The sequence below is a fragment of the Alligator mississippiensis genome, chromosome 10 (assembly GCF_030867095.1).
Source record: "Alligator mississippiensis isolate rAllMis1 chromosome 10, rAllMis1, whole genome shotgun sequence".
NCBI classification, from domain to species: Eukaryota; Metazoa; Chordata; order Crocodylia; family Alligatoridae; genus Alligator; species Alligator mississippiensis.
In genome coordinates, this window is record NC_081833.1 from 31,484,408 (window position 1) to 31,510,958 (window position 26,551).

General features: G+C 49.9%; 1 protein-coding gene across 1 annotated transcript; it reads right to left on the reverse strand.

Annotated features, from left to right (window-relative positions):
- Window positions 1-1,306: 1,306 nt before the first annotated feature.
- EXOC3L1 (exocyst complex component 3 like 1) lies at window positions 1,307-26,393 on the reverse strand. Its single transcript, XM_014602032.3, has 13 exons — window positions 26,046-26,393; window positions 22,345-22,505; window positions 18,812-19,031; window positions 16,334-17,006; window positions 15,958-16,075; window positions 13,272-13,397; window positions 11,759-11,859; window positions 10,879-10,989; window positions 10,375-10,516; window positions 7,957-8,079; window positions 5,994-6,149; window positions 5,348-5,472; window positions 1,307-3,813 (listed from the first exon to the last, which is right to left on the reverse strand). The coding sequence occupies exons 1-13, from the start codon at window positions 26,086-26,088 to the stop codon at window positions 3,627-3,629; spliced, it is 2,286 nt and encodes a 761-aa protein (XP_014457518.1). The 5' UTR covers window positions 26,089-26,393; the 3' UTR covers window positions 1,307-3,626.
- Between the last annotated feature and the right edge of the window lie 158 nt (window positions 26,394-26,551).

The window sequence follows — 26,551 nt, forward strand, 5'->3', positions numbered from 1 at the left end:
ACTGGTGTGGCTTTTCCTGGGGACCACCCTGCCACAGGCAGACTCACCCACACCATCCTACCCCAGCAGGGTGTAGTTTTTGGTCATAACCCAGGACGAGGAGCCTCCTACTACCCCCACAGCTCCTGCCCTTACCTCCAAGGTGTTTCTGTGCAGCCACTCAGCTGGGTGGTGTCCTTCCAGCTGCCAGCAGCAGACTGCTGCTGCTTCAGCCCTGAGGGCCTGAGCTAAAAAGGAGGCCACTCAGCCCTCTCCTCCAATCACAGGGCTCTCCTGTGGTCCAGTGACTGCCTCATCAAGCCTGCACCTGCCAGCTGCTCTCAGCACTTCAAGTGGCAGGCACCAAAGGTGCTCTGCCACATGGGTGTAGAAGCTAGCCAGAAAGTCAGGACAAGGTGGAAGGCCCCAGTGATGCCCAGAAAGCATGTTCTCTTTATCAGAGTAGCAAAGATGTCTCTGGGATTTGTGCAGCTTCCAAAACGTTTTGTTCAAACTAAAATGATAAAATGGAAAAGCCTAACTTGTGTGGGTCTGACTAGATATAGTCTATTGGTCTATTCAAAGTAAACATATGGTGCATCATATCCAGTGCCCTAAAGCCTGTATCAAGCTCAGGCCCATCTCTCTCTGAGGATGGCACATGTATACACCTGGTCAGTCCCCAGGAGCTGTGAGGAACTAGAGCAGTGGTCACCGACCAGTAGATCTTGATCCACCAATAGATCTTGGAGCTTCTTGGAGCCAATCCAAAGTTGGGGTGGGGGGGCTGAGTGCCCACATGCATGCACATGCGTGCCTCAGCCCAGCAGGTTAGTCTGTGGGGGAGAGAAGGGGCAGGGGCTAGATCGAGGCCCCCGCGGTGAGGGACAGTGCCGCAGAGGCAGGAGCAGAAGTAAGTTGAGTGGGGACCTGGCCAGGTGGGACTTACCTGCTGGGGAGGTGCACCCACAAATATGTTTTTCTCCCTTTGCCTCGATCTGCCCCCTCCCCCTTCCCTTTCCTCCTCACAGACTTACCTGCTGGGTGGGTGAGGCAGGGTGGCAGCAGTGCATGGTAGATCTTGGGTTGCTTTTAAATGCCAAAGGTGATCTCCTACTTAAAAAGGTTGGCAACCACTGACCTAGAGAATACTCAGTGAGGGCAGAGGGTTTCATTGCCAAGCTAAGTTGTCTCTACAGGATATGAGCAACCTGAGATTTATTTCAGAGGCTTGTAACTTGGCCAAATATGGACAGATGTTCATGGGTGTTAACTTTTATCATCTCTAATGAAAGATAATCTTTAAGAAGCACTTGAGAGGCCAAACTGACCAATTTCAATTAGTTTATTGATTAAGTGTAGAAAGACCATAATCAAACAACAAAACACAGGTCTAGGTTGCCAATCCAAACAGAAGTGGCTACAGCAATGGGGTAGATATATATGAACTTTCCCAGAGAAAATCAAAAACAGTGCAGCTACTTGCACTTTCAGAAATCCTTTGACAAAGGCTGTTACCAGAGGCACTAAGCCTCTGGTAGTGACTAAGGCAATGGTGAGAAGCCACGGGGTGCAAGGCAGAGCTAGCTAGGAGTCAAGAAACAGCATAGCAATGAATAAGCATTTGTCACCATGGCTACAAAGGTCTCTGGCTAGGGGCTATGTTGTCATAAATGACCTAGAGAAAGGGTAATAAGAAAACGGCAACATCTAAAAGTGATAAAAGCAGAAGTCAGTCACACCTATGCAGACTTGTAAAGGGCCCTCTCCAGGCAGGACAATGGGCAACATGAAGGTGAGTGGACTCTGGTGTGGATGAATACACTCAAATTGCATTAGAAGTACTGCGAACTACACATGCTAGCATCTACATTAAATGCAGCCACTTAGGAAAGAGATCTGGACAGCACTATATCCACTCAGCCAGCATCTGCTCCTTGCGCAGCTAATAAGATGCTAGAATGCAAAATGAGCAGCTATGGAGGAATTTGTATTATAAGACTATTCTGTGGATCAACGGTACGTCCTGGCCTGGAGACTGGGTGCAGCATAGACTTTCCCTGCTCGTAAGGAGATGACGCAGAGTTGGAGGTGTGATTCAGAGCACAGATGAGAGGAGACAAGACGTATGTAGAATAAAGAGTTGAGAGAAGGCAGACTGCAGGCTGCTCCTGCCCACTACCAAGGCTATAGGAAGAATGGGACATTCAGTTAAGCTGAAAGGTCCCACAGCAACAGCTCAGACACCTACTCTGTACATGATTTGTAATGAGCCTGAGGAAGTCACTGACACTAGGAGCCATTGGGCATGTATGCATGTGTACTTTAATGTGCAGTAGGCTACTTTACTGCTCAAAGCATCACATAAAAAAAATGTGGAATTACACTAATGCACAGTAAAATAGGCTACTGTGCATTAAATGTCTCTTAAAAATCATGTGCATTCATTACTGTGCATTAATGCAGCTTAATGCACATTATTTAGTACCTCATATTGGAGGTACTACATTTAATGTGCATTAGAAAAAGAATCTTAATGCATGTGTAAACACGCCCTTTGAGGCCAAAAGTTCAGTAGGACTCATGCCTCCATGTGAATGGTGAGAACAACCTGTTACACTTGAGAGGGGTTGGACCTCCATAGCAGCCCCACTGAAGTGTAGGGCTTCAGCCAGCTTAGTCTTAGTATGAGGAGCTGTTTCAGTCTCTGTCTTTGCTTGCAGGGCGTGGTACAGTTCACAGGTACTCAGAGACTATGGCAAAGGCTCTGCATAAGAACTGGAACTCAGCAGACAGTGGTGAAGAAACAGCCCCTGGGGAAGCTTTCTCCATAACTACCCTCTAACTGGTCTCTTGAACCCCATGGACACCTGTTGGTGTCTGCATCTGTAAAGGGTGGGAGAGAAGAGTATGTGGCCTGGCCTGATGGGCTTTAGCTGGCTGGCAGGTTTAACATAACATAGCAGAAAGGAAGTGCACATGTTATAATGCTGTTGCAGCCCTAAGTTTATTAGGCCTATAGCTTAGCTTAGTGACAGGAAAAGAAAAAAAAGACAGAACAAAAGACTTGGACACTCACAGGTGCAGTGGACAGAGTGACTTGTGGCAGGAACGTGGGGAAGAATCCTGGAGCAATCTTGGTTGTTTGGGTGCTTCTAGGCTTGCCTGCCATTGACCATGCTGTTCCCTTGGCTCCCCCTTCCCTTCCTGTAAACTATGGAGCATAACATGAGCAGCAACATGAAGGGGAAGCCCAGACCCATTGCTCGAGGGGACAGAGGTGAATCAGGTAGTGAACAGCTCAGCAATAGGCCTAGACACTGTCCCCTCCCCAGCCCTGCCCAGGATCATATGCCTGGGGCCACAGTCAACCAAAGGCTCTCTGGGGCCTAGCATCAAGGGGACAGTCTCTTCCCCATCCTCCCCACCCAGCAGGGCTAATATCCAGCTTTTCCAGCCTTATGCTGCACCCACTGCCTCAAGAGGTCAGGTGGTGCCTTCCACACTATGCACTGCACCAGTACACAGACCCAGTGGTCTTTGATTAACCCCACAGTGGGCCTCGGGGTCTGCTCACAGTCAGTCCCTTATTCAGAGGTCCCAGGGCAGGTAGAAAGCTTGAGAAAACCTAATTGCATGACCAGGTATCAGGCACACTTGCCCTTGCGAAGGCAGAAAGCCAGCTCTGGACCTGGGACCAGGATGTTACTGAAGATTGGCTGGTAGTTTTCAGGCAGGGCTTGCGGATTTTGTGCCATCATCTCCATCACCATGTTCCGGACCTCTTTGGAGACATCGCCTCGGAGATCCAGCAGGGCTGACACATGTTCATCGCTGCCGGAAGTAAGAAACCACAGAGACAATGAACTTGTTGCCTTCCTGATGCCCAACTCCACCACAAGGTGGCTCCACCTGCACTGCTTTAATGTCCCTCATTTTAAAGGGACATTGAAGCATCTGTCATTTAAAGATCAGATCCCAGTCTGTCTCACAGTTGGCCTCCCTCAGGTCCCTCTTTACTATTGAATATGACTGATACCCACATTGTAGAGGCAGGTGCTGAGCTGAGAGGAACTCACACTGATGGGAGAACTTCACCAGACTGGCTCCTGGGGAAGTCCTGAGGCTGGATGCCTCAGTATGGCAGCTGGGTTTATAAAATCCCAGGAAGAAAAGACAGTCTGAGTTTCCTTTGCACTTAGAGGGTGGGTCTACATGTTAATTAATACACTGCAATTACTGTGCATTAAGCTTAGTACTTGGATAACCAAGTACTAAATCAATGCACAGTAACTTGCTCTACTGCTCAGTGGCACCAGCGCACAGGTTTTTTTGGACAATAACTGCACAGCAGCCTAATACTACTGCGCAGTTGTGTATTAGCATGGGTTTTGCCCACAACTGCGCAGTGTTATTAGGCTACTGCGCAGTTAGCATCTCGTGTAGACACACCCAGAGTGACCCACAATCCTATATCTGGGAGTATTTTTAAATGCAAAATGATTTTTCTTTCCAAAAGCAAAACCTGTAAAAAGCTTGTTTTTTTTTACTTTTTCTAATATTGGCTGATTTTTCATTTCAAATGTTCATGGTTTCCTCCCTTTTTTCCTCCCTCCTTTCCACCTTTGTCACTAAATAGGCCTTTTTTTGTTTTAAACAATTTTTCATTCTGCTACTTCGGGAGGTTTTTCAAATCTGTCTCAAGTTTAGAAAAGTTGATTGTATAGAGGAGCAAAGCAAGGACAAAACCTCTGCTCACTGTTCATTTCTTTATTGCACACAGCAGCGAAGTGGAAGAAAAGAGGAAGTTGGAAATTTTGAAATCAAGGACCTTGTAAAAATGTTCAACAAATGACAGCATGTCCTGTTTTGAGCCCCGGAGAATGGTAGTACCACCACCAATTCCATATTTGACATTAAAGTGTTCTTCTGGGTTGGATGGTCTGTGAACTCAGGGTTGGTCACACCAGAGGTTGCCAGGGAGCCTGTCCCCAGCACCTCCCCAGCTCTGGGTGGGAGAGTGGCCCCTGGAACAGTGGCCTACTATTTTGTGCAATTCCTACGGAGCGCTCTGTGCTCCTCTCTCCTGCCCATGACTGAGCCTAGGATGAGAAGCTAAGAGCTGCCTCTGAGAGCTGTCCCCATGGCTCTCCATACTCACATTGTTTGAATCTGTCTGAGATAGGGAAGCCTCCTAAACTCCCAACAATCCAGGGGATAGGGAAATCTGACTCACTGCAGACAGCCCATGTAAAGGCCAGAGTGATAGCAGTTCCCCTTTGACAGGGTGGGACAGTCCCCTGGCCTCTCCCTCTGTACTGCACTGAGCCTGGTCCCTTGGCATCCATGCAGTCATTACATTTGCTACCTGATGTCAGGGTATTTTGTCACAAAGCCCAAGACCTCCAGACTGAGCAATGCTGGGTCCTTGAGGCGGATGAGTTCCTGGAGCGCAACTATCACCTCAATGGTCTGTTCACTCTTGTCCAGGCCCTGCAAAAAGGAACCACATAGCATGAGATAGGTTAGGCCAGAGCAGGCCAGATGAAGCAGGAGAATCAGCCTAATTGGTGCAATGGGTACCACAGTGCCACCCACCTCCCACAAACGCTCTGAAGATAGGGAGCTGCTATGGTGAGGAGGGCCAGAGGAGAATCTTGGGTGGATGGACAGTGCACATACACTGGAGTGTCACTCGCTGGGGCTCCCAACCTGGACAGCATTCAATCATCTGCTCCAATGCTGATCTGGGGCATGTTCCTTACAGTGGCCCATTCAAGAAGCTGGTAGATGCAACTGCCCCATTCTCCAGGCATTCCCTTCTCCCCTCCCTCCTTACATGGTGAGGCCAATCTAACTGCAGGAATGACAGAAGTGACCCCCTTTCCATTTCCTTTGGCTAAAGCTGTCCCATGCATCTACCCAGCAGCCCTGTCTTCCCCCTTGAGATGCCAACCCATATTGCTGACTAGTTTGCTGGGGATATGACTGGGCAGGGGAGCTACCTCCCTCACCAGTGAGTGGAACAGGTCCCCAAGCTGTGTAGCATCCTGGAGCAGCCGATGAGAGAACTGGCTCCTCTCCTCCTCACTCTTGCACACCAACTTCTTCTGCATGAGTGCCCGGAGGTACTGACTCATAACTAAGTGCTCACTCTCTGACAGCAGGAGCTAAACATTGGGAGGAGGAAAGAGCAAGACCACAAAAGTCAGTCACTCAGTGAGAAATGCCCAAAACCCAGCACAACTCTGGGAAAGGCCTGGAGAGGCAGAAGCAGAAATAAACAACAGTCAACATAGACCAAGGTGAGGAAAGCCAGCAAGAGAACAAGGGACAGGCAGATCCTACAAGCAGATGAGGCAGCGGTGCTGGGCAGCTCTCCCCATACGAGGTGACCATGAATAAGATCTTTTGGGCAATATGGCAGGAGCAGCCAGAGAGCCAATCCATCACAGGGCAGAGAGCCAGTTGTGTGCCTATCTGTGCACCTACAATATAGTGCTCTTCTCTGGACTTGCCATTAGCAGGCAGACAGGTTCAGAGAGATGAGAGTAGTCAGGCAGGAGGTACCAGATCAGTCATGGGGAAGAGCTAAAAGGGAGTAAGTCTCTACTGCTGCTGACTTTGATGGTTCATGAGGATGAGGTACATGTCAGAAGGGGAGCCCCACCAGGGAGTGACACAGGACTTTGGAGATGAGAATAAAGGAAGGAAGGGGAGGCTGAACACTGGGGAAACTTCACAGCAATGAAATGAAAAGCTTGCCAAGGACAGTCAGCTGTGAAGCCTCACTGCCTGGGACACTAGGTAGTGATCAGGCCAGAGACCCAGAGGGATCCAGGACAGGCTTAGACATCTCTGTAGTTACTGAGAGCATCCAGTTCTGCAAAGAGTTGGCAATTGCATAGAGAAGTGAGGCTGGAAGGGACCTTAAGAGATCATTTAGTCCAGAGTGCAAGTGAGGAATCCCCTTGTATCAGGGAAGAACCCAGGGCTCACAGCTGGGGATTGGGAAGGGACTCCCAAAGGCAGATCATGCCACATGTTCAGCAGGGGCTCCTGGCACTTGTCAGTAAAGCGATCAGTGCAGGGCACTCTCGACTATGGGTGGCATGGCCAGCCTCCAGGGCTGAGCCGATTAGGGAATGCTATCTTTAGAAAAAGCAGGGCCACTGCAAGAGTGAACGTGCTGTAGGAGTCCCCAGGCCGAGACTGGTTGACCTGACCTCTCACACTCTCTGACCCCAGTATACAGCCCATCCCATTGACCTCCCAGCCCCAGTAGCTCTGCTCCCTCCCAACCCTCCCTCATGATTCCAGGGCACCTCTCCTATCACCTCCACCCTTAGACATGGACAATGCAGAGCTGTGCACTCTCACTGGGAGCACCTGGAGCAGGGATGACTAAAATATAGCCCATGGGCTGGATTCACCTCACCAAGGGCTGGGGCCAGGGCAGAGCCACAATCCACTCCCTGCACACTCCAGTGCCAGGCACTGACTCTGCAGGCAGGGATATGGGGGGAGCGGGTCGCAGCTCTGCCCTAGGCCCCCAGCTCTGTGCTGTCACTGCCCAGTGATCCCAGCCCAGCCCAGCCCACCAATCCCACTTCCTGGCCGCCTGTGGCCCCAGCCCATCTGCCGGGCCAAGCGCACCCTGCCTGTGTGGGTCCTGGGGCATAGCCACTTAGGGAGTTTTGGTGAGCTGTGGTGTGGGACAGGGAGGGGAGTGCTGACCCTGCCCACAACAACTCACCAATACTCCCTAAGTGGCCTTTGGGCCCAACTAACTGCCCACCCCTGACCTGAAGAGACCAGCCTTTGCCAATCCCACAGCCTGCAGGAGGAGGTGCTTGTTGCCAAAGCCAGCCCTGTGGTACAGCACCGGGAGGCGCCAGCCCAATTCCTGCCACTAGAGTGCACCAAAAGATGGAGAGATGCAGCCCAAGGACAGAGAGTGGATTGCTGTGTCCCTACCTTGAAGATGGGTTTCCTGACTCTGGCGAAGTCTCTCACATACTTGTCTATCACCTCACACGTGCTGTTCACCAGCTGGGACCCAGACAGCCACTTGCGAGAAGGCAGCTGCATATACAGGGGCTGAAACAGACACAAGACATGGGCCACCTCAGGCTGCAGCCAGCACTTACCTCCAGACCCAGTCTGCTCCTTCCTGCCCTGCACAAGGAGGCAGGCGGTCCCACCACCAGTGCTGAGAGTGAGCAGTCACTTGCTGTGCACCCAGCAGAGCCAGCCTCAGCTCCCTTGGAAAGATCCCTTTGCCCAGGCAGTTTTTCCAGAAACTCCCCTTGCCTCTGGCACTCTGATGTATATGTTCCTTACACTGTTTGCCTCTCAGGGGCTTGGGTAGATGTGCAGGGTATAATTGCTTTATTTGTACATGATGTTCATTTCAAGGGCATTGGATAGTGCTTCAGGGTGCTGGGACCTACTCCTGTAAGCCCAGCAACATGGAGAGGTGGCTCAAAAACAGCCCCCTGTCTCAAACCCCTTCGGGAGTCAAGGTCTGCATGAAATACAGTCTGGCTCAGAAACACAAGTTTGTTTTGCAAAACCAGCAACCCATTTCCATGGCTTTTTCTGGGTTTCTGGGCAGTCGGTGGAAGACAGCTGCTTCTTAGCAAGCAGAACATTTTCTGAGACCTTCCCTATCACACCTGCCAAGGAGCAGCATAACTCAGTTCAGACAGCACAGACCAAAGGGGACTGCCTACTCAGACATTCATCATCCTTTGGTGGACATCTCACTGTGGCTCAGATTCTTCTGTCTCTGAGGCTGATGTTTAGTACAAAGAGGAAAGATGCAGTGCCCTTAATAAAGACTTACATGATGAGAGGCCAGTATAGCAACCTTCTCCCTCTCCTTCCTTACCTGTGACTAGGCAATTTTATGCCCTTCCTTTCAAATATGGCAAGGGGGCAGGAGCTCTGAGACACATCCTCCTCCCTAGATCCTATGTGCCAGGATTTGTTACTATACAAAACCACATTGATGCCTACATGGCAGCATACAGCCATGTCACAGGGATTCTCACAATACAGTGACATTCGGTCAGCACATGTAGTAGTGCCAGATCCAGCCTTGGCACCAGCTCAGCTCTGCTGAACTGATGGGGGGTACAGGGGCTATAGCAGCATATGTATGCCCCCCCACCCCGCATTCAGTTTCTGGTCAGAATTCAGCCTCAAAATGGACTTTGAGCAGCACAGGGGAGCTGCTGTCACCACAGCAACCCACAGCTGCGTAATTCCTGCTCCTGGTGTTCATTTTGGAAACAAGATAACTACATAGGCACCAGTCAAGCTGCGCGGATGCCCTCTTATCCTTCTCTCTGTTAGGGGAAGGAGGTTTGGGAGGGGTTCTTTCCCTACTTGTTTTTCACCTTAGACAGAGCAAGGAGACCAACTCTGCTCTCCCCTGATTTGCACATAAGATCTAGGGAGGAGGAAGTGTCTCAGAGCTCCTATCCTGACACTTAGTGTTTCCCTATCAGACTCACCAGTGCTGTGTGCCATGGTATCCATTCACTACTCCCCTATCTAAATAGCCAAGGATGGCATTAGCTCCTTGTGGTTCAGCATTACACTAGTAACACACGGTGAGTGAATTGTTTGTTGGGATCCCAAGGTCCATTGCACAGTCCTTGTGTCCTGGGATACAGGTATCCATTCCCTAGGCTTGGCCTGCATGCTAGATCTATAAAGCTAGGACTTTGCACTGGACTGTATCAAAATGCATTGGGTTTAGGCAGACCCAGCTTCCAAGTGACCCAGCCCTCCTCAGTCATTTACTTTCTACCCTGACACCCATGTTATCATCAGAGATTTTATAACTACTTCAAGATCATTGAGGAAGGTGTTATACAGTGTCTGGCCTATGGCAGAATCCCTTAGAAGCTCCCTTCACTCAGTCACTTCCCACTGATGACCACTTTTAAGATCTGTCAGTTAACCAAGTCTTAATCTCTTGGACGTGTGCTTTGTTGATATTGCCAGGGCTAATGTTAATCAGAGTGCACTCTGACACTGGGTCTGTTTATCAGGGCAAAGGAGCCAGCCAGGTGAAAGAGTGCTCTGGGTGATAGTGGGTGATGCTGCAGTTTTAGCCTGTCAATGTGTCAGTGTGCCCAGCACAGCTACTATGTGCATTTGGGCGATGTGAGTGGGCACTGGCTTGTGAGCAGGGTTATGCTCTTCCTGTCTGTATATGACCCTCTGTTTTCACATCTGAGGGGAAGGGACTGCTCCAGGCTGCTGGAGAAGAGAGGCAGGCAGCTTCCCTGAACAGGGCCTACCACAGGCTCAGGCCCAGCGTGCCCAGCTGCTCTGCTCCCTGCTAGGGTGGCAGCCCATGGCATGCTCAGATGCCCATACCTGTAGATCCACCAGCAGCTCCTCCAGCAACAGCTGGCAAGCTTTCTTCTGGGTCCTGTCCAGTGCTGCCTTGATGGAGGTAGGGATCTCCCTGGGTTCAGATAGCAAGTCACCATTGGGGTGCAGAGAGCAGATGGAAGAGCTGGAAGAAAGAAGAGGGAAATGTATAGCTGGAGCAAGCAGCCGGGGTGGGGGTTGTTCTAGGAGGGGGCAGACAGACTCAGCACAATGCAGATCTTACAAGGTCCCTTCCAGCCCTAATGTCTGTGAAATCTATGAAGATGTGTTGGGGAGGCCCTGGCAAAAGGGGAGGATGGACATGGGCCATGGGAGGGCTCTAGACAAGGGAAAGAAATTTGGCTCAGTTAGGGGGACAGAAGAGTTGGGAAAGGGTGAGGAGGTTCATGACCAAGATGGGGGATGGGGGAGCGCTGGAGAAGCAGTGGGACCCAGGCCTTGCTGGGGGTGATGCTCCGGATGGAGAAATGAATCTTGTACAATTACCTGAGCACCATGTTGTTGTTGAGCACAGCCAGGAGGTAGGGGACGTAATACTTAGGTTTGGCCCGGTCTCGCTGGTGCTCCTTCCCATACTCCACCAGGGCCTCTCGCAACCTGTAGCACAGCAGACAGGGCCAAAAAGGACAGGAGACCTACCTTGGATGTCAGAGGCAGCCTTTCCTCAGGACCAAGGCTCAGGGGCCCTGAACCTAGCTTTGTGAGCCACATGCTCTCTTCTCACATACCATGGTACAGCCTGGCACTTGCACATCCATGCTCTTCTGCTCCATGCTGCTGTTGCCTCAGTGTTCCCAGCAGCACAGTGCAAAGCATCTACACATGTGGTGGGGCGAGGACAGCAGAAAGGCAGACACCCAGTGCCCCATCCCGCACAGCCAGCACTGCAGAACTGCTTCCATGTAATACTGCCTCCCACCAGGTCCAACCCAAAGAGGGCACTCTGTGGGCCAAGTACGGACTGAACCCCTATTGTCTCAGGTGCTTCCATTCTTGTCTTCACCATGCCAGAGAATGAATAGGCAGGTTACAAGAGGGCTAAAGGTCGGCCTAATAGCCTACCTCCTCATGTGCCCTGCTGTGCCCCACATAGCCCTGGCAGGCTGAATACCCAGAAGCTGTGTACTGCCAAGATGTGCCAGAAACTTTCAAATGGAGGATCCCAACACCCAAGTTCTTGGACCCTGGAATGGCCCAAACACTGATAAATGTGCTGTGGGGGCCCATCCCACCCTAGCTGCAGCCCCAGGAGGTACCTGCACAGAGGTCCTGGAATCCCAGGTGTCAGAGAGCTTGGGGAAGAAGGGACAGGGATTATGCAGGGGGGCGGGGTGAGGGGGGCAGGCACTTCAAGGATGCTACTGACCTGGTCAGGAAGGTCTCCAGCTCATCCATGGCCATGGTGTAAACCTTCTGCTGGAGAGAGTCTGTGATCAGAGAGGCCACCCGGATATTCTCATTCAGCATCTGGGCAAGGAGAGAAGCTGAGTTAGTGCCTCAGATGGTGGCAACAGGCAGATGCGGGAACTGCAGATGCGCTCCTTGGACACCATGCCCCTGGAGCAAGTGGGCCTCACCCCCTGGATAGCACCCAGTGACAGGTAGGAAGCAGCAAGCTCTGGACATAGCATGCTTGGTCTGCCCATTCCCTTCCAGGAGGGGGATTCTGCAGTGACAGTGCCTTGGGGCAGCTGGCAGGAGAGCACAGGTCTGCCCTAGCCACGGGCTCCCCTAATGCCTGGCTGAGCTCCCTGGCAACTTTGGTGGGGTTTAGGGAACTGTAATGGTACATTTTAGTCTATACAGCTCAGCAGCATGTGCTCCTGGCAGTGCCGTGAGGCAGACCTAGCATGAGGCCTATTCCCAACTCCTGCCCTTCAGCTCTCCATGCACCCATTCTGCTCCACTAATCTCTTGAGCTCTCACAAAGTCTTGTTCTTCCCCCTGTATCCTTCCTTTGCTCTTATTTTTGTTTCTCAGCTTCTCTAGCTCTCTTCTGGATTTCCTCATCTCACTCTGTTGGCCTCCAGTGCCTGTGCCAATTGCTGCTACTACAAGAGTGTGGCCACAGCAAGTCTCTGACAGGCAGGGAAGGGCAGGCATTGTGGTCTGTATAGGGCCCTACCCCTGTCACTTCACAGCCTTCTGCTTAGCCAACTGTACTTCTTTTCCTCCTTCTCCACCCCACACTCATGTAGACTGTTGGGCAGGGGAAGGGCTTTGCAGATAGAAAAGCTGTGGGGGTGGATGGACAAGCACTCTAGACACTTTCTCTGGACAGCCCTGTGACCAGGCGGCAGTGCCAAAATGACCCTCTGAAGGCAGGGCAGGATCGTGCTGCTCACATTTTTTAAAAGTAACTTGGCTCTAAGAAGCCCAGGGAGTGCCATCATAATAACCAGGCAAACCCCAAGCACTGAGGGCAGCAGAGAACCCTCCTCCCCACAGGCATGACCCTTCTGCACAGGGGATCAGAGGCATAGCTAAGGTGGGAAGGAAGAGGTACGCTCTATTTGGAGCCCAGAGCCAGTCACAGACCCATGCCTGGCAGAATGCCCAGAGATAGCACAGTGCAGTCCTGGGAACAGGAACTCCAGGGCCTGGGTCTGGGGATAGTGCTGGGTGGCTCCAGTGTTACCCATGTTTTGGTCCCAGATCCCAAAGAGCACAGGACTAGCTCTACTCATAGAAGAGGCACAACATGCTGCGTGTGTCACACAACGAGCTATGCCTGTGTGGAGATGAACTTAGGACCTCACTGTGTGTGAAAGGCCTTGAAGGGAAGAAGTGAGGCCAAGATCTGTCTGCCCCACTCAGCTACACTTATGCAGCACTCTCCCTGCAGTGTGCAGGCATGTCTGGTCACCTGCTGGTCCTACCTGCATGATAATGACTGGCAAGGCAGACTGGAAGAAGCCCTGATGATCCATTTCTGGTTCCTCTTCCCTGAACCACTCTTTGTATTCCACCTCAAGTGTCCTTTGCATCCACTCAGTCATATTACCCTGAATGACAGAAGGACAGACAGCCAAGACTTGACCCTGCTCTTCAGAGTGGCTCTTGCCTGAGTCTGATGGAGCCAAATCATTCTGGCCTGACTGTGAGGCACACTGCAGCTGAAGTGTTTCAGTTCAAAGCCAAAATTTTAAACAACTGTAAAATCCACCTGCCTAGTCAGATGAGCATGAAGATGTGCCTGCTCCTGCAGAAATTCAGGTAGAAGCACTAGTGGGAATTCAGAAGTATTTAGTCACAGTGTTCTTGAGATATAACCCGGCCCACTTTTCTCCCCAAATAACCTAAACGCATCTTACTTGTAAATACATTTCTGAAACAGAGAAGATGCCAAATTTTAGCCGATTTTGGATTTTAAACTTCATTGCAGAAGAAAGATTTTTAAACTTCCCTGCTTGCCACCTGACACCTTCAGGGAAGGAATCCTACCTGATCTATACAACAAAGAGCAATGCAAAACAACTCACAGAGACACTCACATGGACCCAGAGGGACAGACTTCCATCTTCAGCCCCCTCTGTGAAAAAATGAAGTTTGTTTCCTACCTATGGTGACTTTTTACCATATTTAATTTTCCCAGAGCCTGATGAAGGGCATTTGAGCCTGAAAGCTTGCAGAAAAAGATAATTTTTTGCAATTTCCTAGTTGGTCTAATAAAAAGGTATCATTTCTGAACCAAGAGTTCTAGATTTTTTTCTTTCTTTCTTGTAAACCCCTTTTTAAGAGATGGAAGACTACAGGCAGGATATCTATAAAACTGAGGCCTTTGGACTGTCTCTATAGGGATTCAGCTTCTGGACCCAAGAACCAGCTCCAAAACCTGCTAACTCAGTTATCAGACTCCTCTACTAGTTCTAAGGAGTGGTGTGTGCTGTGCGGGAGAAAGTGACTATCAGTACTGCTTACAGACTCCTACCCCTCTCACAGACTGTAGAAGTGGAGAGCTGCAAGCCAGGAGCTGCAAGCCTTGATGAGTTCAAGGCTCTTTGTTTGCTGTCTGGTGTTAAACTTTGAATTTAAAGCTGATTTTTGCAACATCTAAACTTTACAGCCACAAAATTTCCCCTCTGCACCACAGCTAGAGCACTCCTGCCACAACCCCAAAATCCTCCTGAAGTTCACGGGAGGGGCAGACCTGGTATCCATGTACTTCCTTTAAACTGCAGCAAGGATCAGTGAATGGGGATGGGGCTCCAAATGGCTGGAAGAGGGGAAAGGGTCAGCAATACTGCAGAATAAAGGAGGGGCAAAGTTAAGGTGGTGTGTCTAGGCCACATAAGAAGCATCACCTTATCTTGTAGTTTCCCAGCATTTGAATTCTAGGAATGATGTATCCCTGTTCTGCCAGGTGATGAGCATAGGGCAGTACTGAATGTTGGCAGCCTCTACTCTGTGGAAGCAAATGCTTCATAGCTCCCAGAGGTAGGTATTGTCCTAATTTACCAATATTTACAAAAGGGGAAACAGAGACACGGGTGTTAATTGCCTTATCCAGTCACCTATTAAGTCTTGCAGAGACATCAGTAAAACCCAAAGGTTCTCATTCTCAGCCCCGAGATCTAACCTGTACTGGACAGTTCCAAGCCATCAGATAGCACTTTGTGCACCTTGTGTAGGGACTTTCTGCAGAGGGTGCTTTCCCATATACTCAGATCCAATCAAGCATGGTCCTGGTGCTACCATCTGTAGGCTGTTGGGGCCGGGGGCTATCTTCTGACTATGTAGCCAACTGTTCTCTCTCTCCACTGCCATATCTCTCCCCAAACCCACTTGTATGTGGAAGTTTATTGTGGTGACCCATCACTGCAATCTAAGCCACTGTGCTGGCAGGTGGGGTCCAAGGGGTTTAGTTTGACTCTGAGGATTCTCAGGTTTGCTTTTTTCCCCTGAAAACCTCATAGTTACAGTGCACATGACATGCAATATGCTCACACTTTTGTATAGTGTTTGACTTAGTCCTACATGAAGCTCTGCACCTCACACTGCTACTAAGGCACCTTTCAAAAAGATTAAGACCTGGCTACCTGACAGCACTTGAAGTGTTATTTTCCTCCTCTTTGGGGTTGTCTATAAGAAATCATCATGTGATGAACTTGTTACTCCTGGGATTCTGCAGAGATCAGTCTGAGGCATGATACTGTTAATTATTTCCTAGGGCCCTAGGACTGTCCCCCGCATGCCCTGACATTTTGAGACCTTATAAGCCCTTTTGTTTCAATGCACTTTTTTAATCAACATGTCCTGAGTCAGATCACAGCCACAACACTAGAGGGGTCTGTGCCTGCAGGAGATCACAGAAGAAATTAAAAGATAAAAACAGGTGTGAATGTTAGGAAGAAGCTCTTAGCAGTAACACTTGTGGCAGAGCAGGCTCCTGCTGGCCCACCATGCCTAAAACCCCAGCACGGGCAGAGTGAGAATAAACAGGACCAGAGGAGGATTTTGTAGCTGTTTGCTGGGCCCTCAGAAAAATCAACCCCTACCCCCTGTATCAGTTGCTCCAGCCCTCCACAGGAGTCTTTCCAGCACGTCATGCCCCAACTCACTCACTCTGACTTTCACCACGTATTTCCTCTCCATGTGATCCACCACCTCAGGAGGAACCAGGGGGCCCAGAGTTGATACATCCACCTCAGGAAGAAGGTCAGGGTGACTCATCATTTCTGGGCTGAAAGAAAGGAGAAGGAGAGTCAGTGAATGTGCTCCAAGAGGAGGGGTAGCTTTTACTTAAGGGACCAATGCACACAAACATGTGACTCTCTTGCTCCAGAGGAGGACTCTTCACATGCACACACACATGCAAGCACGCACAAACACACAAAATGTCATTGCTTTCCAGCTCCACACATATACACATGCATGCACATGCACATACACACATACACATGCATATTTATATACAGGTTGCCCTCTGGCAGGCATTGACCTGTGGTACACATGCAGAACCCAGTCAAGGACGATGAAGATCTCTTGTTTGTCTAGGTCCCAACTGAGGATGTCCTGCAGGTGACTGGACAGGCCCTGATGGTACATGATGGTGCAGACATTCAGGATATTGTAGTGCACAGGACAGCACTGCACCATCAGGTCCTTCACCACACACAGCTCTGCCAGGATGTTGCTCTGCAGAGCAGCTAGGTGCCTAGCCATCCCTGGGCCCTTCATGTCTGCATGACTGGCCTGAAAATGGGCAACAGTGATGGTTTCCTGAAGGACCTGGTAGAACTTCTGCCTCCAACTTTTGGGGCGTCCTGGGGGAAGGAAGTGGTGGGAGCGGGTGTCCAGGAACAGGGCATCAATGTTCTCTTCTCTCTCAATAATCCGCACAGCAGAGACAAAGAGGGCTGGGTCCTCATGTACAAGCTTCATGCTCCTGCCAATGATATTCCACAGCTGCCGGGTCAGCTCCTCATTCACCTTCTGCAGGCCACTGAAGTAGGTCTCCACAATGTCCAGATCCTGGGCATTCAAGAGGTCGCTGTGATGCAGCTGGGAGAGGGTATTATCACGAAGACGCTCTAGGACCATGAGCCCAGCATGGGCTTCCAGGAGATGCTGATCATGAAGGAGATGGAGGGTCTGAGAAAGGAGCTCATGTACTGCAGAGAAGGGGAGAGATACAAGAGTCTGAATAACACAGGGAGGAGCCTGATGGCCCTGCGTGTGATGGCAGCAGGGACTATCCATGAGAGCTTGGGCTCAGGGCAACAGAAGCATCCTAGGCTTAGCATAGGCAGTGGAGAGAGACCCAAAACAGGGGCAATAAGCACACCTAGGAATAGGTAAGTGTGTCATGGGAACCAGGTGAGCAACATTAGCTAATTCACAGCTGGTCAATGGAGGGAGAGTGTCTTTATGACCAGCCACAAGAGGTGGAGTCTTATTTGGTACCTTATGAAAAAGAACCTAAGTTTGAGATAGTACCATGAACCTCACTACTCACACTCCATGACCAGTGCCCCCATCTTCCCATTGAGAGGCCCCAACTTGCATTATTTTTCCATAAAAGCTGCAGTTCTCACCAGCATTGTGAATGCCTACACCTCTGATAATCAGGTTCGCAGCATCTTAAAGTAGACCCCAAAGATGATCCCACTACTCATGCTTTTGTGGCTGTTTTGTTCTTCCAGTCCCAGAAGCACAAGTCCCCTGTGGAGCACCCAAGTCTTCTAGGACAGTGGTTCTCACCCTTTTTTGTACCAGCACTCATTTGTAAACACGGATGGCCAATCCCAACTCAGTGCTCCTCTCTCCCAACCTGCTGCCCCCTGCCCCCAGACCAGTGTGTGTGTGAGGGGGGGGAGGGGGGAGGGGGGGGCATGGAAAGCCCCAAGCAGTCCCTTGCAGGCTGAAACTCTGCCATTCTGCAAGGGAAAAGCTACCATTTCCCATGTTTTTGTCCTTTAAAGGAGAATCCATTTTTAAAGTTTGTTGATATAATTTTCAGAGGTGTATTTGGTAGCCATGTTGGTCTGAGACAAAAAGAAATGCAAAACTCTAGAACTCTTGGCTCAGAGATGATAACTTTTATTAGACCAACTAAGAGGTCACCAAAAATTTATTTTTTTCTGCAAGCTTTTGGATGTGTGTACCCAAAAGCTTTCAGAAAAAGATTTTTTTGCAATTTCTTAGTTGGTCTAATAAAAAGGTATCATCTCTGAACTGAGTTCCAGGGTTTTGCATTTCCTTTTGATCCATTTCTAAAGTTCGTTCATGACCCATGGGTTCTTTTGTGTGACCCACTTTTGGGTCACAACCCTTGGCTTGAGAAAAGCTGCTCTAGGAATCCCGCTGCAAGGCCTCTATTCCACACACCCAACACCTGAAAACATGGCTGCAAGCCACCAAGCGCCAGGTGGCATAGCTACCCTGGGAAATGAAAACAAAGGATTAGGTCAGTAATTGCTCAATGGTGAGGTGAGGGAGGGCTGACCTGACCTGACCTGAAGGCAGCAGAAAGATGGTGAAGATCACAGAAACACATTACTGGGAGAGGAAAGCCACCAGCCCCACAGTAGGACACTCCCTATGGTCTCTTGCCTGCATTTATTCATGTTGCCCCTACTTTTTCTCACAGGGGCAAGGGAGAGCACATGACTAATGCAGCTTGGCCATGCTAAGGGGGTGATGTTGTGTTTTGGTGGAAGGTGAAAGAAGACTCGGACTGAAAGAAGTCTTTGACAAAAAGGCTGCGGAGGATTTCCAGATATGTGGATGGATTCTAGCTGAGACACACTCGTGGGCCAGCCCCTCCAACTTGTCCACCGGGGACCATCACTGTGGGCTTGGGCACCTACCCTGATGATGACGGCTTAGGGAGGGTTAATTACCCTGGCCTAACCACGGTGCCATGCCACTCTGGACCCCCAGTGAATTCTTAAAGGGCTAGGCCAGAGCTTCTTACCTGAGACCAGCTGAGGAAGAGACTGCACCACCAAGCCCAGCTGCACATGGTCTGTCATCACAGCTCGCAGCTGCTCAAGGTTTTGGAAACACTCAGCACTGCCCAAGAGGTTCCACTGCACTGTCCCCAGATCTTGACACACGCTCTGCACTTCATCAGTAGCCATGCACAGCTGTTCCAGGCCTGCACTTACCCCCTCCAGGTAGGACTGGACAGTCGACTGTCAAGACAGAGAAAAGGCAAGAGGCAGTGACGAAGTGCAATAGCTACCAAGATTCTAGAGGTGAAAACTAGCCCTAAGCACAGCTAAGCACAGCTCAGCAAACACCTCCCCCCACCACAGCCTTCCTCAGACCTCCAAATGCCATCCATGCCTCCCTATGCCCAAGCACATTCCTTGAATCTTGCTTGCACACCTGTTCCCCACAAAAATACACTCCCTTTACCATATCCATACCTCTCACACACTGCCCCTAATCCCAAAGTAACCTCAGCTTTTTGCATTCCCCTATATCCATGTCCCTACACACAGCTCATCCAGACCCCCAAGAGTCAAATACAGAGACAGATAACCCCCACACTCCCATGACTCACACACCCCTTATATGGTCCTCTGGTTCCACATAGTCCTTAGCCAGGGGACCCCTGATCTAGGGAAACTAAAATCACAATGGGAATATCTCCCAGGTATATCACTGATAAGCCTAGATGGCACAGGGCAGCAGGGATAAGTTGCTGAAGGACAGAAGACCTGCCCAGCCTTGAACTGTGAGGCTGGCTCTCCTGTTAAGACTGGCTGGTAGCAGCTATCAGCATAAGGGGCAAAGACAGGAGCTGAGACAACTTCAAGAAGAGTCCAAAACAGGTCTGAAGGAGGAGACCAGAGAAGGTCAGTGCAGAGCAGAAGGGAGTGCTGCAGAGGAAGAGGTGCACATATGCAGCCACACTTCTGGGTTGAAGGGTACAGCTGGAGGGTGAACAACACAACGCTTCTGCAACGCTGGAAGAAAGAGCAGGTTTTGGTGGGGATAGTAGTCCATAAAGGGATGAGGGGTGGGGAAGGGAAGACATGTTTTGGTGGGGAGAATTCCTGCATTCACATAGGGGCTGGATCAAGTTATCCTTGAGCTTGCTTTCCATTATATGATTCTATGTGTAGCCATCAAACCTTGGGAAGGGAGGTAATTTATGTAGGGATACTGTAGGGAGGGAAGAGTGCATCTGAGTACTGAACCTGGCCATAATATTTTAACAATGCTTGCAGCAGTAGGACGCTGATCACTGTTGCCCCCTGTTTTACCTGTGGCAGGTTAGATGCTGTGCCTTTCAGTTGTGCAGCACTGACTGTTATAGTGTAGTTTTTGAAATAGGTTAGACAATGATTTGTAAGGGTTAGTTTGGATACGGATAATCCTGCCTCGGGCAGGAGAGGGGATTAGCTGACCTCCCCTCTGGCTCTACTTGTCTATGACTGGGGAGGGACACAATACTAAGGAGGAAAGAGCATGTTTGTATGGGGATAGTGGCATTAATGTTAGAGGGAAGGTAACAGATGTGTGGACCCAAATGCTGTAATGTGGATGGTCAGGTATGTTTGTGTGGGAATACCAAGGAGTCCGAGTGTTGGGTAACAGGCATGTGTATTTGTATATGTATGTATTATGCAAATTTGGGGGTTGCTGTGCCAGTGTAAGCAGCAGGTAGATGATACCCAATGCATACTTGTTCTACATGATCTCTTGTCTGAAATGTTTTAAAATATTTTCAAACTCAGACCATGCATTAGGTATTTAAACACGTTCTACAGGAAAGGCCACCAGCTATTCGGAAAACATATTATTCATAATTGGTTTGATAGAGCACAGATTTCCCATGCTGGGCAAGTCAAAAAGGTGGCATTGATAGAAACAGAAGCAGGAATGGCACCCCACTTCACTGCCTGCGAGAACATTTCCATGCCCACAGACATATACACCCTTGTACTAGGTCAGCTATGGGGGTGCTGCTGCTTGAGGTCAAGAACTCCTTTGGAAGCATGTTTTCTGGTATCCCCTGCAGATCCCACATGGGAGAGAGAGAGAGAGAAAGAGATTTTCAGTGTATTCTACTTGCTGCATCATCACCACAAGATGGTGTGATTCCTTATCCCCAGGCACCCACAGCTTGGACAACAGTCAGAAGGATGGTACCGTATTTTATTTCCTGCTTTATCTATTTGACCTCTGGATCTGAATGCAGAGGTGCATCTTTACAGAATGTTAAAGGAAACAAGTGATTCTCTCAACTCCATATAATTTCAAACTGACTCCTTAAAAGCAACCCTCTCACATTTCAATCTAGCAAATACTGTTAAGAAAAATGAGTAATTGAAACTAAAGCTAGAAGGATGACATCTATGTCACCCTGAGATAACACAGGACTGCTTGATCATCAGGCACAACACACTCAGCAGCCTCACCCACAGCCTGGGTACAGGATTTGCTCTGTCCTTTGATGTCACTGCATCAGAGTGGTTAATATGTCTTAAATTCACATTAAATAACAGGTGGGGTTGTCCTGTCAAGGAATATTGAGGGTTTTGTAAAATCGTTTATATCCCTGCTATCCTTTCTTTGTTGCAAGGTTTCAGCTGCATGTGATTCATGTGACTATTTTATGTGTGAGCTGATCATTTTTCAAAGGAACTGCAATTCTGTTAAATTCCATGTTCAGTACAAGGGTCAGAACAGTGTTTTGCTCTTCAGTTTTGTGAACATCCAAACATTTCTATTCATCACCGAGTAGACAGGACTGCTGGCAGCAGCAGTGAGAACTCCATTTGGGGTAATTCTGGTGACGTGCTGGTAGAGACAGTGGATGCTCATTGGATAATACAAGCTTTTTTTCCCTCAACCACATAGAAAGGCAGGAGCTCAGCTTTCCAGAGTGGTCAGAGGAACAACACTCAAGCTAACAGCTAAGTCAAATTAGCCTCTGGGCACATAGAGATGTGTTAAAACATTGAACACATCTGCATTTAAGCTTTCCTTTTGAAATTTGGGCAGGTATGTTTATTTTCCAGCTACAGTGATGGGGGACAGTGTGGGCATAGTTGTGCTCCCCCCTCCCCAGTCATCCTTCCAAAAACACCTCTAACTTTGGGGCTTTGGTTTCTCACACTTGTTCTCAGCCTAAAAGCAAGTTGACCTGAAAGAGTCAGACCCTAACTTTAACCCTGACCCTGCCTCACACCTCAGGTTCATTTAAAGAAAATCTGACTTTGATTTCATGATGTGTTTTCATGCTTTGGATGGATCTAGCAGTGTTTTATGTTCTCTAAGCCCAAAGTAGGTTTAATACTTATAACCTCCCCTGTCTAATGCTGGCCAGTGTGAAGACAACTGATTAAGCATGAATGTGATTTAGTGTTAGGCAGTGGCACACTGGGCCCTGAGGTCAAGTGTTAGTAAAACAAGAAGCATCAAGCTGGAGGGGTGGAAGGTCTCACTTCTGTGTGCCCTGCAGCCCTCAGACACCCTGAAAGAAACACCCACCTTTAGCCGGGATTGGATGGAGTTGTTCCGCTGCGTTTCCCGCCTCCAATAGTGCCCAAGACCCTCCAACTTGTCTGGGTGGTAAAATACCCCAGAAGCCCATTTCAAGGCAGCTCCTCTTGCCAACTTCTCAGCCTTCTCCACTTCTGGCCATTCCTCATCTAGGGTCAGAAGAAACAGTTAAGAAAAGAAATCCAAAGCAATGCATCCTTCCCAGACAGGAAGAGCATTTCCATGTCAGCTGCTTCCCTGGGACAGGGGCAGGAAGCAGGATGTGAGCTTACACACCATACAGTGTGTATGTGTACACACACATGCACGCACAGATATGGGAGCCCATAAGAACTCAGATATCATGGTGATGAATACCTTTACAGGGAGCACAGGGACAGACACAAATCTCTCTGGGAAAGAGACATGGAGATATGTTCACAAACGCACACTATGGGCAGCTATAGAGAGAGATGTTCGGTGTTTCACTTTGACAGATAGCCTGCCTTGTATGCACAAACCAGATCTTCCAGTCAGCCCCTCATGAGATGCCTTTTGAGGTGCCTTAGAACAGTGCTTCTCAAACTATCTGATGTGGTGGACCGGCAATTTTTTTTCCAGCGGGCCAGGAACCGGTGACCGGTTCAGCCGGTGGCAGCAACTGCATGTAACAGCGCTACACAAATGCGCAACCGGCTGGTTCTTTCTCTTTCCTCACCTCGCACAACGTGACGTCACCTGGAGTGTTGGAACGTACGAACTGTGGCGCTATGACATATCAATGTTATGCTTCTGAAAACCTATTTCTTTCTTTCCTGGCAACTCACTGCGGACCGGTGAATATATTTCTTTCTTTCCTGGCAACTCGCTGCAGACCACCACTTTGAGAAGCACTGCCTTAGAATTTGCATTCCCAATGTCATGGCTACCCACAGAACTTTTGAAGGTGCCTTGCCCTATCGGCTCGCCAGTATAAAGCAGTTGCTAGTGGCCTGCGAATGAGGCAATGACTCAGCAGGAGAGACACTGCTGCAGCTGGCAAGGCCTTTTCCCCAGGCAAAATGATTCCAACAGGAGATTAACATGAGTGACCAAGCAGAAAGCATGGGAATGCACTCCCTGGCCTGGGTCAGCCTGTCCCTCCTGATGGGCAAGGAGGCTGCTCTTACCATGGACAATACACCCCCTCACTTCAGTCTCAGTCAGGTCACAGTACTTCCTTTGAGCCCCTGTACCAGGAGAGGGGAGGGAGAATAGTCTGACCCTTGCCACAGCCCAGGCTAAAATATGACCCCTAAACTAGCTCATATTGGATGTTGGAGGAGATCCTTCTGTGTCTTTTTTGTCTCTACACAGCTCCTGTGGGTCACCCCAGCTGTGCTCCATGTCCCTGACTAACACTAGATCTCTGCTAACCAAACTAGTTTTACCCTGCTCTGACACCAGGGAAGCAGCTGCTGGGTGCATGCAGAAAGCAACCCCATTAACTCAGATTGCAGAAGGCAGGGCACAACTATGGCTGGGCACGCTTCATGGATCTACTCTCTGCTTTGGATTGGATTGTGCTTCCCACTACTAACTTCACCCCATAGTCCAATTCAATGGAGCTTCTGAATAGTGTGCAAATAACAGGTCCTATGGAGTACCAATCTAGGACAGAGGTCTGGGGTTCTGTCCCATTGCTAGGTGTAACAGGGGTACCTTGCCAGCCTGGTCTCTGCCTCCAGTCCTCCCCTGTCTCTGGGCTGCCCACTTCACTCTCCTCCCATGCCTTGATGTAAACAAAGTTCAGTTTTTAAGCAGGAGACTCCCATTTTCTTGCCCTCTTGATCACCAGGGTCTTAGTACACCCTCTGACCTACCCTCACACGTGTCCCATGCCTCACAGATGACATCTCCAGTTCTTACTCATGCTCTGGCCGAGTTGGACTCAGTCCTCTGTTAGGACTCTTGCACACTTCCCTCACAGGCCACACTCATACCGCCCCCCCTCACGAGGGCCTCTAACACTCCACCCTCTCTCACAGGGTCTCCCTCATCCATCACCCACTCTACTGCCCTGCTCCCCTTTGGAGCGGCTCCCCTAGGCCACCAGGCTTTGTTGCTTCCACTCTGTGGCTGACCAGCATGCAGCCTTTTGGGCATTTCCCACTACCCTCATCTGCACCAGGTCAGGCCCTTCTCCAGACAGGGGGCTAACTCCTCCCCTTGTACCCCTCACCAGGCATCCTTACACCAGACTCTCTCCTCCTCTCAGGGCCTCTACTCCCACCCACTCACTGGGGCTGGGTCCCTCACCCCCACTCTGGAGCCTCCTACTTGGCTCTTGCTATGCCCCCAGGCTTTACCTAGCTGCCTGGGTGAGCCCCAGGTCCCTCCTTTGGCCTGGGCTATGCCTCAGAGCTCCTAACAAGCCTGGGTTCCCCCTGTACAATCTCAGTTCCACCAGGGATGTGGGGCTGGAGTTAGGAGGCTCCCCATACTCACCTTTCACAGGGAGGTAACTGGCCTGGCATTTCCTGGGGGCTCCCATACCACCAGGAGCCCCACCAGGCCACCCATTTCCAGCAGGGTGCAATTTTAGGTCTTACCCAGGACCAGGAGCCTCCAAGCCATCCCTCTAGCTCCTGCCCTTACCTCCAAAAGTTTCATGAGCAGCAGTTTGGCCAGCTGATGTTGCTGCCTCCTCTGCAAGCAATAAACTACTGGCTTTGTACAGCTGGCCTGTGTCTGAAAACAACCACCCTCATCATCAACCTGGCTGCTCCCTGCTCCAGCCCTTAAAGTGGCAGGCACCAAAGGTGCACTGCCACACTGGGCAATAGGGCTCTAGATGTCACTCCACACAGGAAAGTTATTGGGGGTTGGGCACCACTGTAGCCAAAAGGTATGTGAAATTCAGAGAAGAGCAATCACGGAATTAGGAGCTGGAGATATGCATTTGTGAGGAAAGCAAGAGCACTCCATAACTTGGAGACAAAACTGTCTGCAAGTCCCCAGGGCTAAGAAGGCAAAAGGATTATTTAGAGGGTTGGTCAGTGGAGGTGTAATTTGGAGCAGTTGGATGATGATAAAGGAAAATTAATGATAACTGGAAAAGCTCCTTGCCAGGAAGAGGTCAATTGAGCCAAGGGAACAGCAGGGGAGCTCTAAGCCTCTGAACATGCAATTACACTAAAGCAAAGTTGGGAGAATGCACTGAGGGAAAGAGTCCCCTTTGACCCCAGGGACTGGACTAAAAAAAGATCTTGAAGGATACAGCCCGCTAAAACCTCGGATGCCATCATTCTTTTCCGAGTCCAGTGCAGAAGCAAGGGGGGGAGTTGACTACATACACTCCAAGATAGCAGGGTGTGGGCAAGGGAGCTTTAAACCCTGTTAAAGGGCAGAGGATTAACCCCACCTTCATGAACAACTGGTGCTTGTTGGCACTGAGGGGGCACCATGGCGGCGAGTGGCAAGTGGGGATCGCCTGCAGCTGCCAGTGTCAGCAGCCATGGTGGCGAGCGGGGACCACCCACAGACGCCACTGGCCGCATCAGTGATAGGTGTCTGAGTCCTTTCAGACTCTGGAGACTAGCTCCACATCTATAACCCCCCTCTCAGTTCAAGAAATCATGAGTTGCCCAATCTCCAGAAAGCACTGTCCCAGCATGAGTTGCCTGGGCAGTGGGACCCACCGCCCTCCTTCCAGCTGCTGTTCTTGTTACCTTTAGGGCTGCTGGAGTCCTCTTCCTCCGCAGACATGCCCATAGCTTCAGCCGTTGTGTGCAGGGTTCAGAGGACAGGGCTGGGCTGAACAGAGGAAGCACAGGCAGCAGTTTCCTTCAGTGATTCCACTCACAGCTCCTCAGGGACTCATTGTATTACTGCAGACACATTCAGGATGTCGGAAGGGAGGGAGAGGGGCAGAGGAGGGGGGAGGGGAAGACAGCGAATAATGCTGACATTTTTCACTCTTTGTAAATGAAATCATTCAGTGCACAGGGCTGCCGCCATGCATGCATGCCTGGGAATGCAAACTGCATATGCACATTTGTATGCATAGTTGATTGTGTACATAACCATGCCCGGGTTCTGAACAGATTCACTCTCCTTCATGCTCCATCTATATCTGCATATGGCTATGTATTCATATCACATGCATGTGCCAGTCAGTGACACTATCTGGCTCTAACTCCGTGTGCACTATGTGTTACTTGTGTACAGAGCTGTA

Excerpts from the sequence above, each read along its gene's own strand:
- EXOC3L1 (XM_014602032.3), bottom strand. The coding sequence starts at position 26,088 with ATGGGCATGTCTGCGGAGGAAGAGGACTCCAGCAGCCCTAAAG. Across the intron at positions 13,398-15,957 it reads AATACGTGGTGAAAGTCAGA|GGTAATATGACTGAGTGGAT; the intron begins GTGAGTGAGTTG and ends TCTGTCATTCAG. Across the intron at positions 11,860-13,271 it reads TGCCAGTCATTATCATGCAG|ATGCTGAATGAGAATATCCG; the intron begins GTAGGACCAGCA and ends CTCCTTGCCCAG.